General features: G+C 26.6%; 1 protein-coding gene across 3 annotated transcripts; it reads right to left on the bottom strand.

The window, feature by feature from the left end:
* Nucleotides 1-865: 865 nt before the first annotated feature.
* Nucleotides 866-14770, bottom strand: LOC130663493 (forkhead box protein D3-B-like). 3 transcript variants are annotated; one of them, XM_057462744.1, is made up of 9 exons: nt 14535-14770; nt 12699-13158; nt 11620-11740; nt 3772-4413; nt 3469-3676; nt 2451-2499; nt 2294-2369; nt 2057-2212; nt 866-1554 (listed from the first exon to the last, which is right to left on the bottom strand). In XM_057462744.1, exons 2-9 carry the CDS (start codon nt 12759-12761, stop codon nt 1391-1393), a joined length of 1479 nt encoding a protein of 492 aa, XP_057318727.1. In that variant the 5' UTR covers nt 12762-13158; nt 14535-14770; the 3' UTR covers nt 866-1390. The 3 variants fall into 3 exon arrangements, with proteins under 3 accessions (XP_057318727.1, XP_057318728.1, XP_057318726.1); XM_057462745.1 differs by having other exon boundaries at nt 2057-2191; XM_057462743.1 differs by having other exon boundaries at nt 2057-2221; nt 14535-14769.
* Nucleotides 14771-16836: the final 2066 nt, after the last annotated feature.

Genomic DNA, 16836 nt, shown 5'->3' with positions numbered 1-16836 from the left:
ACCTTAAAATAAATTTCTCAAATAAAATCACAATTCAAACTTTTGTGTTTCATTCGAAAAAATCATTTTCAACAAATCAGTAACATTATAAATGTCCGCAATTCATTAAATGACTGCTACTAAATTTTTCAACTAAATATTTCCGCAATATTTCAACCTCGTAATCAATCACTCATATAATAGACCCCCATTATATACGAACCCCAAAATTTTATTATTTAATCCAGCGTACTCACAAAAGACCATCAAGATCTTGAAATAATCAACTCTTTACTTCACAATAATTATTAATTAAACTCTCAAAGAACGATAAAAGTTTTCTATTAACTATGAGAACCTCTGTAGCCGTAGGAGGAGCTTGTGGATGCAAACTCCCCTTTTTATCTCCGCAAATATTACAAAAGATTAACTTTCATTAAATTGCAATCGCGCGCTTAAATTATTTAAAACAAAGACAAACTCATTCAGCTCTCAATTATTTAAATAAATTACTCTATCGGTTAATAAAATAACGTGATTTCAAAATAAATTTATGTAAACAAATAATTATATTTTTTACACAGATATTACTTGTAAAAAAAATAACTGAGTGATTAATCCGCAAAATTATCACGTTCTTTTCGTTAAATATAAATACGCGTGATAGCATAAATTCCACAATCCACAACTGTTTTATTATTTAAATATAATATAGTAAACAATATGAATAACATATAATTATTTAAATATGTTAATGAACTGCGTGTGTGTGTGTCTGCGTTGATAATATTTTAATCAATTACTTAAAAAAAATAATAAATATTTTTATTTAATTTTATTTCTTTTTTTATTATAAAAAATAATAAAACTCAAGACCGTTACGAGCAATGAATAAATGTTTATTTAATAAATACATGACAAATTTAATTACTAATTAATGACATTATTTATATAATTGCATACATGAATGTAATAAACTTAAATTATCGAGATAATTTAAATAGATTTTGTCTCTTTATCATATTTGTCATGAATCTGCCCTCAGATTTTATTTTTTAATTTATTGGTCACAGTAATAAATTAAATCTATAGATACTTTAATTAAATTTTAAATAATAATAATATTTAAATGATTATAATACATTTACATCTTTAATAATTAAAGTTTTCAATATAAATGAATATCTTAAATAATAATTAAAAATACTCACTATCTTAATTTATAATTAAAATTATTTGAACAGTTGGTGATTTTTTTTTCGGGTTGAAAAAAGAAACAACAAATTTCCTTACGTATAAATGATAAAAAAAATAAGGGTAAATTTAATTTGCCGACGGATAAAGTTCTCAATGGCTTTGATTTTTTTTTTTTAATTGAATATGATTAAATTACAATGGGTACGTTGATAATTCACATGTAACACTTGGGACGACTTTGGAAATCCATGTTGGGGAATCCTGTTGATGAAACGTTGGCTGACATCGGGGAGCCGACCATCGTACTGCCAACGCCAATAGATCCAAGCCCGCCGGACGTAACTGTTGAACTTCCGGGTTCTTCTTTTACATTGATCACTAGATGATATCAATTTATTCCAATAAATAATGAGTGACAAATAAAAAGATCAAGTAAAAAAATCGGAGCAGGGAGCAAGAAAATGCGCCTTTAAAATTTTGATAATTATGATTTCTTTTCAGTATTTAAAATTTTTTGTCGTTAAATAGTTACTTCAGTTGATATCACTCAGGTAAAAAAAAATTGATTTTGGGGCAAAATGGACCTTGAAAAAAAATTCTAACCAAGTTCTCATTTTAACAATAAAAAAAAAATTATATAAAAAAATCACTAATTTTTTATTTAAAATTTTTAATTAAAAATTTGAAGTGACTCAATTTATCCCATGATATTCATTTTGATCTGTAGTATAATTTTTGACAAAAATTTTAATTGCTCCATTTTGGTCTACTAGAGTTTTTATTTACAAAAAATTACAAAAGACCAATTTCGCTCCTTTATATATATTATATATTATAAAAAATATGTGTTAGTAATGAATGATATGAGATGGTGGCTTACTATCTGGCCAATAAGAACATCTCCCGGACATGGTATCAGCAGTGACCGATGTGTCGTGACGTCTTGAACAACTACCGAAATTATTTCCTACAAATGAACCGCTGGGCATAGAACCCGGTGAACTGGTGGTACTACCTGAAACGTCGATGTAATTTCCTTGAAACGCTTTGATCCGCCGTCAACATTGGTACTTCTATAAGTTTTAATAATTGTCAAAATAGAGGCGAAGAGACTCACTTAAAGAATTAAATTGTCCGTATCCATTCATCGCGGGAATTTGCATCGACTGCATTGGCTGTAGCTGGGGTTGGAGCTGTAAAAATTATTTTTTATTTATATACTAAAACCTCATGTTTAATTTAACGATCCAATAAATATGATTAATTAAACTAACCGCTTGACAGTGGCTGTATGACAACTGAGGTTGAGGGAGACTCCACGAGCTATTTATAACAATCAAACAATAATTATATTTAAATATATTTTTATATACACGGCCAATTTCGAAATTTTTATTTGGCATTTAAATTTTTACTAATTTATTATAACTGTTACTGTATGTTGAGATAAAGAATAAAAAAATGTCAAGAAGAAAATGGACCTCAGGGTCTACACTGTAAAAAATTTCGGTGTAAAAATGGACCCGGAGAACTTTACACGGTCGTGTAGTGTAAAATTCTCTCGGTGCAAATTTTCCACGGTGTAATCTACTTTTTTTACACCATTCCGTGTTACTCGTTGTAACTTTTATTAATGAGCAAAAAACGATCATTGAATACTTCTAACTACTTAATCAATAACTAAATTAATTTTATTTAGATATTAAATAGTATTTTGAACACTTGAATATTTTTATGATTAATTTTCTTAACGCAAAATTATTATGAATTTACATTTACATGTTTGGCGGTGTAAAAATTTTAAATTCACACCGCCTAAATTTAACACCGAATTTGGTGTAATTTTCACACTGAGACATTTACACTACACCGGGTCCAAAAAAATTTTTACAGTGTAGAGTGGACATAGGAATATTATAAATGACAATGATAAATATAAGTTATGATTTATAAAACAGAAATCAAATCTTTCTATTCTGATTCAATTTCCATTAAATTCCACAAATTTTGAATCCGATTTTTTAGTCAGTGAAAATTATAATTTAAAAACTTCAATACCAATGGAAAATTCAAATTTCAAAAATAAATATTAATTGTTAACAGACTGTAAAAAATTGGGAGTGAATTTAAAGTGAATATGGATTTTATTTCAACTCGCACTCACTCCGATTCAGAGTTTCAATAAATAAAAAATCATCAGCGCACACTTCAAAACTCCGGATTTAATTCTCATTTACTCTGAAAATTTTTTACAGTACAGTTAAAAAAAATGAATATTACACTAATTGTCACCTGGTATCATATCTCGTATATGCTGTTGGTGCATAAGAAGGTGGCGAATGTGCAAACAGATTACGAGTTGCTCCAATATGAACATGACTCGTTGGATAAGGTTCACCAAATAATGTTTTATGATGATATGATGTACCTCTGTATGGTCTCTTCATACGTTTACGTCTTTTATAATTACCATTTTCAAACATATCATCAAATTGTGGATCTATTTATTCAAAACCGAGTAAATTATTGAATAAAATTGTTAATTCATGAGTTTAAAAAAAAAAAAAAGAGAAGAAAACACTTGAAATGTCTTACCAAGAGTCCAAAAATTTCCTTTACGTTCACCACCGCCTTCTCTTGGTACTTTAACAAAACATTCATTCAACGAAAGATTATGCCTGATTGAATTTTGCCAGCCTTTTTTATTTTTTTCATAATAAGGAAATTTATTGGTAATGTATGAATAAATTTCACTTAACGTTGCTCGTTTATGTTGGGTATGATTAATCGCCATTGCGATTAAAGCGACGTAACTGTAGGGAGGTTTTATTGATGTCGAGGAAGCCTCATTGCTATTTGAAATAGATCCGGTGGTACTGGCTTCGCTGTTATTGGCTGATGTAGGGTTGTTATTGTTAGCGGTTGTGGATGAGGCATTCGGCGTTGAAGAGCTTGAAGTTTTGGTACTGGTGGATGTTGAGCTGTGGAGAATAACTGGCGGCGATGCGCCCGTTTTGTCATCGCAGTGATGATGATGATGATGCGACGACGAATGCAAAGAACTCGTTGAGTGCATTGATATTGCCGATCTTGGACTGCTGTGATTTAAATGATTGTGAAGATGCTCTAGCGAATGCGAGTGAGACGTTAGGCTTCGTGTAAAATTATTAACTGTCATATCTAAGTCTTTCGGTGTACTCATACATCCTGTAGACATGTCTGTTACATAATTACTCACTGAAACATAAATAACAATAATAATAATAATAATAATAATAGTCAAATTTACTGAAGGGTTAACGGAGCTACCCAGAAAAAAATAAACTTTAAAAATTAGTATTTAAAATTATAACCCGGAACCTGGGTGTCAATGTAGAGAATTTTAATTTCCAAACCATAAATTTTATAATATGTGTCATAAATTTTTTAAATTCAAGTTACGATTTTTAAAGTTCAAATATTTATTTTTCCTGTACAGACAATTAATTTTAATATTTATGTTTTAATTATAAATTAAAAAATTACTATTTAGAATAATAGGATTTACTGATCACTTTATCATTAATTACTTGTCGTTGTTCAATTTATATAGTTCATTTTTTCCGTGTAAGCTCTGATATTTTTTTAAGAAAAAAAATTATTAACGAATAAAAATATTTTATTTTAAATAAATATATAAGCTAAGAGACCTAGTACTCGATCACTCCATAAATTTGTACATCTATATATAGTAAAATTTAGTGAATATAAATATACAAATACATTAGTAATCGGGTACTGGGTCTCATACCTTATATCAAATTTTTAAAAACTGATAATAAAAAAATAAGATTTTGTAATTTTTTTAAAAGGACTTTAATTAAATTATGTTTTTTCTTAAATGATTTTACAGTCAGTTCAATTTTTTTTTTTCTAACAGCTCATATTTTTAATGAACTTTAAATTAATATCTGTATGACTTTAAATATACTAGCATAACCCATTTCACTCCATATATGATATCATCTACATAAAAAAATTGGAGTCGAATATAAATTCTCAATAAAAATTCCACGGCGTACTTTTCTCAGAGGAAAGCAATTGCCCCTTTAAGTAATACACACAATATTGTTATCAATTTCAAAGAAACTGAACAATAAAAATCAATGGACTAGTAATGCAAAGGTATTATAATATCGCTAAATAACCGCGGCCGGACTTATGAGTCCGAAGAGTTCTTAGAATTCTGGTGGAAGTGATCGAGCTATAAACAATTAGGTCGTTAAAAATAAAATAAAATAATACAAAACGAATAAAATCGACTCGAAGTTCAACTCGTGTACGAATATATCTATATATACATATATTTATTTTTTTCGTCGCGATAATGATAAATGATATAATATGTATATATGTAAAAAGTAGTAAACAAGTTTATTATTTTCTACGATCAATTAAAATTTTAAAAATAAAATTATCAAAATTTTATCGCCGTCTCAATGAGATTATAAAAGTATTTTTATTTTTATTTTTCAAAGATAGATCCGGAGCAATAAATTATATATGTATGTGTATATATAAGTATATAATACCCGGTTTGTGGTATTATTCGGTATGATAAACAAAAATTTATTTTAGTACTCGATTTCTTACCACGCGACCACGTAGTCACGTTTCATTTAACGAAAATCAAATCTTGTTTATACTTATTGGTTATTGAGTGTGTTATTATTGTGTATTAACTACCGTAAAAAATATCTCGAACGTGCTTGCAACACTTTATTCCAATTGTTATTAATAAGACGAGGCTTAAACTTATATATTTATATTTTAAAAACTCAAATTTCTATCCTCAATCACTGGGTCTTACAGCTAACAAGTTTACTTTTTAAATCTCACTAGTTAAATATTATAATATATGTAACAAAAAAATTTTAAATAAACAAATATAATATATCCACAATTGTGATACATTTGCACTGATCTACCTCAAAAGATCCGCATGCTTTTAAAAAGTATTTTATATATGTTTTGAAAACAAATAAAGATATTAAAGACACTGTCATAACATTGTTTTTTTAAACTTTTTAAATAAACTTGCCGTCAATTCCTGTTTTAAATTCAATATATTTTTTATGACGTGTTTATATATTTATATTGATCCTGGGTTTAATATTTGAATGTTACAATAATTTGATAAATGGTAAATTAAAATTACGATGCTGAATTAGCAGCCGACATCTGAAAATTTTTTTGTTTTTAATTACCGAGTTGTTATCAGAAAAATTATTACGTATCTGCACCGGAACTTTAAATTCCTGCCCTGTTTAGAGGGAAGAAAGTCGCAGAAAGTCTTTGTCCTTATGAGACAATAGAAGTTTGAAATTAGCGCATGCGCCATTCTTCGGCTCGGGTACGCAATTACACACGTGTTGAAATGTCCTACTTTCCCCCTAGGTGCGTAATATACTAGAAATTCTACACATGGATTTTTTGAAAATTCGCCTGTCAAGTAAAAAGCATTTGCTTTGTTCGTGGAAAATAAATAAATTTTAAAAACCTGCTACTTTCAGCATCATTGAAAATTAGGTCCGGAGGTCATGATGACGAAGCTAAAGTTTTTAAAAATTTAATCATCGAGAGTTTAGCATTCGTAAAATGCTACGACTTAAATATTTAGCATTGATAAGCGTAATTTAATCCAATCATGACATCACACATTGTGACTTGGATTTAATATTGTACTCTACTGAGTTACTGTGAAATTAAATGAGCGCTTTTATTTAAATTGTAGATGATGAAATTTTAAAATAACTACCCTTACTTTTTGTCATTGTTATTACTAATATTTATATTGATAACGATAGCAATATTTAGTAATAAATTATTCAATTAGTCATAAATTTTTGTTTACTTTATTTCATCACTGTTTCTTTTAAACATCTTTTTATTTTTTAAATAACAATTATAAATTAATTTCATAATTAATTACATCATTTTTTTTGTAGGAAATATAATGAATATTTAAATTAAATTAATTAACACCACAATTATATTGATAAAATTTTTTTTTAAAATACTAGAATTATTTACTTTTAAATCTTATCAACTTTTAAAAATTTTTCAAAATTAATATTTAATATCTGCAATTAATTTTTTTATTAATCGCTTATTTTTCCTCCGAATTTATGGACTTGGAACTTCGGCCAGACAAAAAAAAATTACTAAATTATGTGAAGATAAAAAAACCGGGATCACTAGTAATAAAATTAGTCATCAAACTTAAGACAAATATAATAAAAATAATGAGACGTATGTGTAATAAAATGTCTCTAATATCAGTCAGGTGTTAATTATGACTTGTGTCTTGTCTTATGATCTGGACGTATGTTTATAAAGAAGCACGCGAGCTTTTTTTTCGCTTGCTCGTCAAGAATGCGAGATAATATAGATCATGTAGCAGAGTAGCAACATTGACTTTTAGCTAAATTACTTTTTTTCTTTTTTCTAAAAGTCTTTAATTTCAGTCTGTACTCCCTATCCCTCGCATATAATATAACCCGACTAAGTAAACGGGCACGTGCTCGTCGCTATCGTGATATTATGATTTCAGCAGATACAATTAGCCCTGATACAAGTGCCCGAGGATAGGATACTCATGTAACTTGACCTATGATCTCTGTGTTGTCTCCATCAATGTATCAATAGTACTAATAACATTAATAATATTAAATTTTTTAAAAAAATTATTATTTTAAATAAAACCTGGGTAGTTCCCATACGGAAAAAATATATATCCGGATATATCCGGGCAAATCTGGAATATGTTACATATCCCTGATTAAAAAAAGCGATTTAAAACGATTTGCAATGTTAAATGCCCATAAGAAGAGGGATTCAAAAATATTCAAGGTATTCAAAAGCATTAAAAACTATTTAAAATTTTTTATTTCGAATCGTTTTAAATCGCTTTTTTTAATCAGGGATATGCAACATATATGTAACATATTCCAAATTTGCCCGAATATATCCGGATATATATTTTTTTCGTATGGGTTACGTGTAGTTGTACAAAATGTACAGTTATATTTTTAAAAGTCTTAAGAATTACGAAGCAATTCTGACGGTTCTGGAGTTTTAAACCTCATAGAATTATATATGTATATATGTAATATATACTCACAGGGTATGGGATGTATATAGTAACTTAACACTTAAATTTAACAGCAACTTTGACTTAAAAATTATCGAAAAAAACCGTTGGAAAAATACTCAATTATTTAAACTAAAATTTATTGTGAATTTGAAAATATTCATTGTAGAGATAAACATCTCAGTCGACCTTAGACTTAAAATTTTTTTTTCTTTTTTGAGTCAATGGAAAACTTTTAAGTTGGCTCTCTCATTTTTTATTTTCAATAATAATTGAATACTTAATTAATTATTATGAAATTCATATAAATAATATTTATTTTTCTAAACCCGGGAAATTCAAATTCTTATGAATTTTTTGAGATTTATTTTTAATAAAAAAATTTGATTAATAGTTAATAATTTTTTTTTTTAATGAAAGTTGGTACTTGTTCACAAATACTTGATAAATTAAAACAATATTTTTAAATATCTACAGAACATCAAAATAATTTTAAAAAACTGTTAAATAAATAAGCAGTAAATGTAAAATTTTTCCGTGTAAGAATCTGGAACTCAATAAGCCAGGGCAATGGGTCATCATTAAAATGATAGCGCATCTCATTTTATCATTTCACAAACAGTCAATCGGTTACGGATCTCGACCTCATATATATATATATACATATATATATATATATAACGTAATAATTGCAAAAAGCTCAGCTAGACGCCATAAATTTTCCTCTTACAATTATATATCCTCTTGACTTAATATTTACTATTAATTAAAATTATATAACAACTCCCAAAAAAAGTTTATAGTAAATGACAAAGTGAATAAATTACAAACATTACTTGTAAATAAACTCAGCAAATAAAATGTAGCAAATAATATAGACAGGGATAAATAATTATTTGGATAATTGCCAGTTTATGACAGTAAATTCATTGACTTTAAACACTACAAGCAAACATACGATACAAGACATACATGATTTATATATATATAAATATTATATATAAATGTTTTATAAATTATAACACGTACGAAATATATGCATTATTATATGTATATATATATTTATATGTACAAAAATAAAAATATACATTAGCATTATTATTTATTTATATTTATATATGTATTATGATTAAATGTTACTTATATCTCTCTTATCTCGCGTATAACTGATTGGCCCCAAAGCATGCCCTTGTTTACTACGCATGTATAAATATACATATATCAATTTTAAAAAAGAAGATTTCATATATATTTATATCCATGTGTGTGTGTACATTGACGACCCGATTTAAAAATAAACAAATAAAATTATAAACTCATTAGGGGAAAAATTTTTAGTCATCAAAGTTCATTACAAATATATATAAAAGTACAGCCCGGCTTTTTTTAACATCGCGTGCTGTAAATTTTAGTCTTGTATGAAAAGTTAATCTAGCGACATAATATATGTATATATAATATTAATAAAAAAAAAAAAGATGGTAAAACTCAGCTGCTGAGTCTCTTAAAGTTTTTACCCGCCGACAGTATCACCGCACACGCACTCAACCAATTACATTAAAAGTTATCTCCATCCGAGAGATGAAACAAGAACGCGAGTTGTTAAGAATAAGAATAAGTGTAAAGAATAAAAATCATCGAATACGAATGTGTGGTATGGCGTTGCTGCCACCATATATCAGGTCACCGTAAAGCCGCTTCTCCAAGATTAGCGACCCGTAATTCTTGCCCTCTATTTTCTCATATACCTATACATACATATATATATATATAAATTTTATAATTAAATATACATAGCTCTTTTGAGTTGAGCTGTCTTTATCCTCAGCTCTCATTTTTAAGTACACCCCTTATTTTTTATTTTTAAAATTTTATACTCTAATACATCTTTCATTTTTTTTTATTACACAAGTTTATATAAAAAATACTAATTTATTATAAATATCAATAAGTACACTAAGTACAGACTTCAAATCTATTAAATAATTTTTTTTCTCTCACTCTCTAAACATGAATAAGTGAAATAAGTTAATATTCACTAATTCTGAGTGCCAGTCGAACCACTTTTTGAAATTAGTAGTTCGGTTTGCACTTGGAATTAGTGAATATTAACTTATTTTCACTGATTCATGTTTAGAGAGCAATCCAGCGGTTCCAATTTTTTTCCCAACAAAACGTAATAGCGTGGCATCACCCGAAAAAAAAGTTATCCAATTTTTTACATCCAACATAATCCCGATTTGTAAACAACTTTTAATCAGTAAAAATTAAAAACAAAAACTACTAATCGGCATTACAAATAAATCACTTAAAGTCAACAAATAATATTTAATTACAAAAACTTTCTCTCTATCACTTGAATATTTGCGATTAAAAAAAAATATTTATATATAAATGATAGTACAAGTAACATAATACTTGAGATTGTATATACGAACAAACTCTCATTCTTATCTAACCGTTTAATTGCTTCCGATTGCGTACGATATTTAATTCATTTGACTAAACTATAACTTAACTAAACTTAAACTTAAACTCAGAGTACACGTAAGACGATACCATTTTTTATTACGAGATTTTCATCGTCATCACGACACACAATACGATTAAAAAAAAATACTAATTATCTTGCGACCTCCCTGTACTCCCAAGAAAAAATTAATAATTATAAAAAAAAAATACATATATATATCTAAAATAATATATCGTAAGCTCGTAATATAAATAAGGATTTAAATGAAGATGTCTACAAATATAAACTATTAGTTTTAAGAAACGGATGAGTATACATATGTACGTCCCAACAACTCTCCGACGCACTGTTCAGCTCATACGTCACAAGAGTGTAACTAAATGTCGTGAAGAGAGATCAGGGCACGCACGCTCCCGCGGTCCATCATGTCTATTTAATTCATTTCCCTCATCCTCAGCTTCTTACTATACATTCATATATTTTTTTATTTTTTCCTTCTTCTCTACAAGTTAAGTATTATTAGAACTTTAAGTGAAGTCAACTGGAAACTTATGTCCCATCCTTTTTTATTCCTCTCATATATTTATATCTTAATAATAATTATTAAATATTTAATTATTAAATTACATGATGCTGAAGTTAGCAGACGTCTAATAATTTTTGAATTTTTTTTTCGACGATAAACCATAAAAAAAAAATATTTGAAAAAATTGTACCTGTAGTTTTTAAAATTTTCTACATGTGCATATTTTTATTTTATTTTTTTGCAATTGATTTGTTGGAGAACGAAAATTAAAAAATTTTTAAATGTCTGCTAACTTCAGGGTCATTAAATTACCTTGATGAAGGGCAGGAAGTGATGGCGATAACTGATAAGGTTCTTGCTTTATTTTCAATGAATGCGGTGAATCTTGTAGGCTACTTAAACTAGGACTTCCCAGACTGTCCTGCTGTATATCCTTAAAAAAATGAAAACAGTTTTAATTATTTAATTATTTAAAAACTAAATGTGTTATTTAATTTTTTCCGGGAAATTGAATTTAAAGAGCTGGTGGATTATATATAGGAATGAAGACAATAAATATGATGTTTAAATATCCAGGATTCAAATAATAGATGAGTAAGCTTTTGGCTGGTGGCCTGGGATGTTTGAAGTCCTGTCGTGCGGCTTACAAACACCGCGTCCTCTGTTGTGACATCGCATTATGCTTGGCAAAACTTATCATCTCAAGTAGTTTATTGGGAACTAGACCGTTTATTTGTAATTTGATTCATGTTTTAACTCGTCTGATTTATATGTTATATTATAATAATATGTGATAAATAATAAGTTGTAAAAATTATTTAACGGGATTGTCTCATAAAAATTTGTTGTTTTTTTTTTTAAATTATCTTGACTTTTATTTTTCTTACCGAAGTTCACAAATCAGGCAATCAAAAAATTTAAATATTTATTTATAATCAATAATTGTGAGTATTGATTATTAAATATTGTAATTTAATTCTTGTAAATGACATTGAAATTTTTTTGACGATCGATATTGTATTGAACGCGGGTTTTAAAATATGTTCATTCAGAATTTACAATCGAATTTTTTTATGAAGCAAAATAAATCATAACATTGTTTATACTACACTGTGTTTAGCATCAATACTTATTGTTTACTTGTCACAATTTAAATATAAAAATTCAAATTTTAAACTGCAATGTAAAAAAAATTAGCGGAGTAAATTCGAAGTGAATGCGGAGTTATTGCGGTGTATGACTGTTTATTTATTTGATCCCCTCGGAGTAAAATTCACTTCGAAGGGGAGTTTAATTTAATATTAAAACTCCGAATTGGAGTGAATGCAGATTTAAATAAAATTCAGATCACTCCGAATTTACTAAAAATTTTTTACAGTATGTAAACTTACCCCAGAAGGTGAGAGCACATGAGATACCATTCTAAAGTCCGTGTTAGAAATATAATAACTCATAAAAAAAATCTAAAAACTCTTAATCTTAAAGCACATTCCGATATAAAACTACTTCACAAATTTTTAACGTCACTAAAATTAGTTTAAGAATTTCGAAACCGGGTTTCATCACTTGACACACTTGTAAACAAAAAAAAACCCTATTCTTCAAATAAATAGGGTCGATATAAACATTTATTGTTGTTCAACAAGTCACAATATTATTAAAATAATAATAACAGTAATAATAATCCAAGTGTTGATAATTATAATACATTTTAACTGACAATCTGAAGGTCTTGAACTTGGTTGCTTACAGTGACCCTTGATCTCCGGGATCCGATTAATTTTTTAAAAATCTGTAACTTATTTTTAAATTCTTCAGACATAAAATTCCGCGATTACATAAAGGCTGAATCTATAACAAAAAAATATTATTTATTTAAATAATATGTGTACAAATATTAAGACGTTAATCACAAACAATAAAAATATTTAAAATAAATTTAAAGGGTTTTTAAACAGTGATGTATAGATATGTCTCTTTCACGGCTAATGTAACAAATGTGTTAACGAGAAAAAATCTAAAAAAAAAAAAAGCGGCTCGCGGTGACAAATAAGCGACAGCTGAACACTTTAGTTATATGTATTAAGCAGTATCAAGAACATTTAGCGCCTTCTTAACATCTTTTTCCGGCGGTCTTTAGATCCATAAGTGTTTCCGTCGGCAATCGATCGCACTAAAATATTTAAACATTCTAACACCGGATCCAAAATATAAATATATACCCTACCCTACACCCTTCTTACCCTAATAAACTTCACTTTTTTTTTCATCTTTAAAGCTCAATAATAATTCATTCATTTTATTTTATTTTTAAGTGAAAGACTTTAGCAGAAGACTTATAATTAAAAATAAATTTGTAAACTGAATCAAAGATGAATAAAAAATAAATCAAAAAATAAAAAATTTGGCGGCAGTAAAGTATTACTGCTTCGCAATCGAGGTGTGCATTAAAAAAACACGATACTGAAGTTAGCCGACGATGTATAATTTTTGTTTTATTTTTAAATGATAAATAAAAAAAAAAAAAAAAAAAACTTGAAAAAATTGCACCTGTAGTTTATTAAATTTTCTTTATGTGCATTTTTTTGTAATTTTGTTTTTTTTTTGATTAATTGGTTAAAAAAAAATTCGAAAATTTATAATTGTCTGCTAACTTCAGGATCATAAAAAAACTTGAATTAAATGATTAGAGCAAAAAAAATGTTTTTTTTTAAACTGAAATTTAAAACCAGTAGACTAATTAATTTAAATGATTTAAATTAATTGCAAGCACTAATTATAAATCTCCGACATTGCATACAAGTTTAACTTGAGTACAAACAGTAATAATGGATTAACTTCTTGAAGAAAACATTAATCGTTGACACTGATGCGACTGGTACAAATGATTGCAATTATTAGCAAGAAAATAAATTTTAAAAAATAAATATTAAAAACACATTAAAGATGAAAATAAAAAGTGATAATTAATTTGTTATAATAGTGTGTAATAAAAATAAATACTAAATTATTTATTATTTAATTTTATGTTGACAATAATAACAATGATAAGGATGTTTATATGTTTATAAAACAATTAGTGTGTTATCAATAAATGATATTAAATAATTTAAATATTTTGTTTATTTGAATTTTTGAGTTTGTTGCCGCTAGATAGATGATAACTTGGATATATTTGTAAACTTTCTCGTAAATTACTTTTAATCTTAATAATATTTATTATTCACCTTTCACAAATCACTTGATCTCGTTAATACTTAATTTTTTTTTTTTAAACAGAAGTCACTTTAGTGTCGAGAGTGGTGGGTAATTTAAATGGGGTGGGTTTTTATTTTTAAATTAAAAATTAAAAATGTTAATTTAAATTGAGCGATCGCGTACGATATTGAACGGCAATTACTCGAGTGAAGCTACGGAGGAATAGCACTGGTGTAGTTTCAAAGAGGACTGTTGTATGAAAGAGCGTCGCCGTAACCGCGTAATGTTGGGAGGCGACGTTTACTAAAGTGGAGGCGGAGCTTTGGGTTTATGTTGAAAAAAAATAATAAACTGTACGACGCCTTTCTTAGATTTTATTTATTTAAATTTTTAATCAAATTATTATTAATAAGAATTCAAATTAATTTTTTTAAATATTTAAATATTTTTTCCCGCTAAAAAAATTGCAGATTTTTTTTTAATAATTTTGTATTGACAAAAAAATTTTATATTAAGTTATTATATTCAATTAGATTAAAAAATATAAAAATTTTAATTAATTAAGAGTTATCTTAATTAATTAAATTATTTTATAAAAAAAAAGTTAATGAGAGAGAATAGTGAAATTAATTTTTTTTAATTCGATAAATTTTTAAATTATATTCAAATAATTATTGGATAATTTTTTTGTTACAAAAGCTCAAGAAAAATATATACATATATTTAATATGAAAATGTAATATTTATATATGTAGGTAATGAAACAATGAGGTCAATTAAAAAATACAAATGATATAATTACGTAATTAAAAGACTGCTTATACTGCATTAAAAAAAAACTATATAGAATATATGTATATAAATATATACATAGTATAGATATATAAAGTAGTTGTGCAATTGTAAATATGAGTATTCGATAATAAACATTGTATTAATCCATTTAAAATTGAGGTCATGGTAAGGTGACATTTTGTATGGTGCTGAATTAGCAACTTACGTAATTTCGTTACAGAATTTCTTATTAATTTTTGTTTATTAGTTGTAATTTTTTAAAGATTATTTAATCTCCAAAAAACTGTTTGTTATTTTTTAAAATCATTACGTAAATTTCCAAATAATTACATAATTAAAAAGCGATAAAAAAGTTGATTAAATACAATAACAATTTTTATTAATGAGTAATTATGAATTAGTTTATTAGCAAGTACATGATATACATAAATAGTTAAAATAATAATAATAATAATAACAATAATAATAATTGATTGCGGTCGCCATGATTGGGCGTTGTCGGGCTGTATTGCGCGTTATTTGATTGGTTAATACCGAGTGCCGAGTTCTGCTACGTCAATGTTTATACCAGCCTCATAAAGGTTTCTCAACCAACTTTACTCACGTTTACATAAATTATTATTTTACTATTATTTATCTATAACTATTCTACAAAAAAAAATAAATAAACCATCCAACTTTACAACATTTAGTTAAACAAAAATCAAATATCTAAATACACAAGCTCTAAATCTACGAAATTAAACGTCAGATTTTTATTGTCATCACTAATTAACTAGTTGGCAATTAAATAAAATACCAAAAATTGCAATAATTTCAATAATTAATTACAAAACTTTGAACAATTTTTTTTTTCTTTTGTTTTATCCTTTGAAACAAAAAAAGTCATTGATACGGTTTATGACTTATACTAAATGACTCAGAACGGAACGAGATGATATTTTTTTTTTACATGACGATTGGTTTCGTATTTCAAGCGATCAGCATATCTACTTGGTCATCAAGCTAAGCGACACTCTTTATTCTTTATATTCTCTATACATATACACATACTACGTATATATACATATATATATTGTTAATAACAAAAAAATAATATAATTACAAGTTATAAAACTTGATCATGTATATCCTATGCAAATTTAATTATGTATACAGAACCGTAACATCAAAAGTTCCGAAATATATTTTTGGCGTTCAAAAATAAATAATCTTTTGATTAATAATTAATTTTGTTTTAATTGTCATGAAAAACAAAAAACAAACTTTATTCTTATAATTTTTCTAATAAAAAATATTTCTCAATATTCAATTAATTAATTTTGTTAAACTATAAATTCAAAGAGACAATCACTCATGTACACAATCACAGAAATTAAAAAATAAATTATACGAAATAGTCCAATGTTTAATTTAAAAGAATAAATAATTTAATTATTATTTTTATAATCAGAACTTGAATGAAAAAAAACAACCCATACGAAAAAAATATATATCCGGATAAATCCCGGATATATCCTGGCCAATCTACATATA

Source organism: Microplitis mediator, chromosome 2, assembly GCF_029852145.1.
Source record: "Microplitis mediator isolate UGA2020A chromosome 2, iyMicMedi2.1, whole genome shotgun sequence".
Classification (NCBI taxonomy): domain Eukaryota; kingdom Metazoa; phylum Arthropoda; class Insecta; order Hymenoptera; family Braconidae; genus Microplitis; species Microplitis mediator.
This window is presented reverse-complemented; position numbering and strand designations above follow the sequence as displayed.

What these genes read in the sequence shown, in the direction of transcription:
- LOC130663493 (XM_057462743.1), bottom strand. Translation starts at nt 12,761, where the DNA reads ATGAGTTATTATATTTCTAACACGGACTTTAGAATGGTATCTCATGTG. An exon ending in ATGTGCTCTCACCTTCTGGG is followed by an intron (nt 11,741 to 12,698) that starts GTAAGTTTACAT and finishes CATTTTTTTAAG; the next exon opens with GATATACAGCAGGACAGTCT. An exon ending in ACTTCCTGCCCTTCATCAAG is followed by an intron (nt 4,414 to 11,619) that starts GTAATTTAATGA and finishes TTTATGTTTCAG; the next exon opens with TGAGTAATTATGTAACAGAC.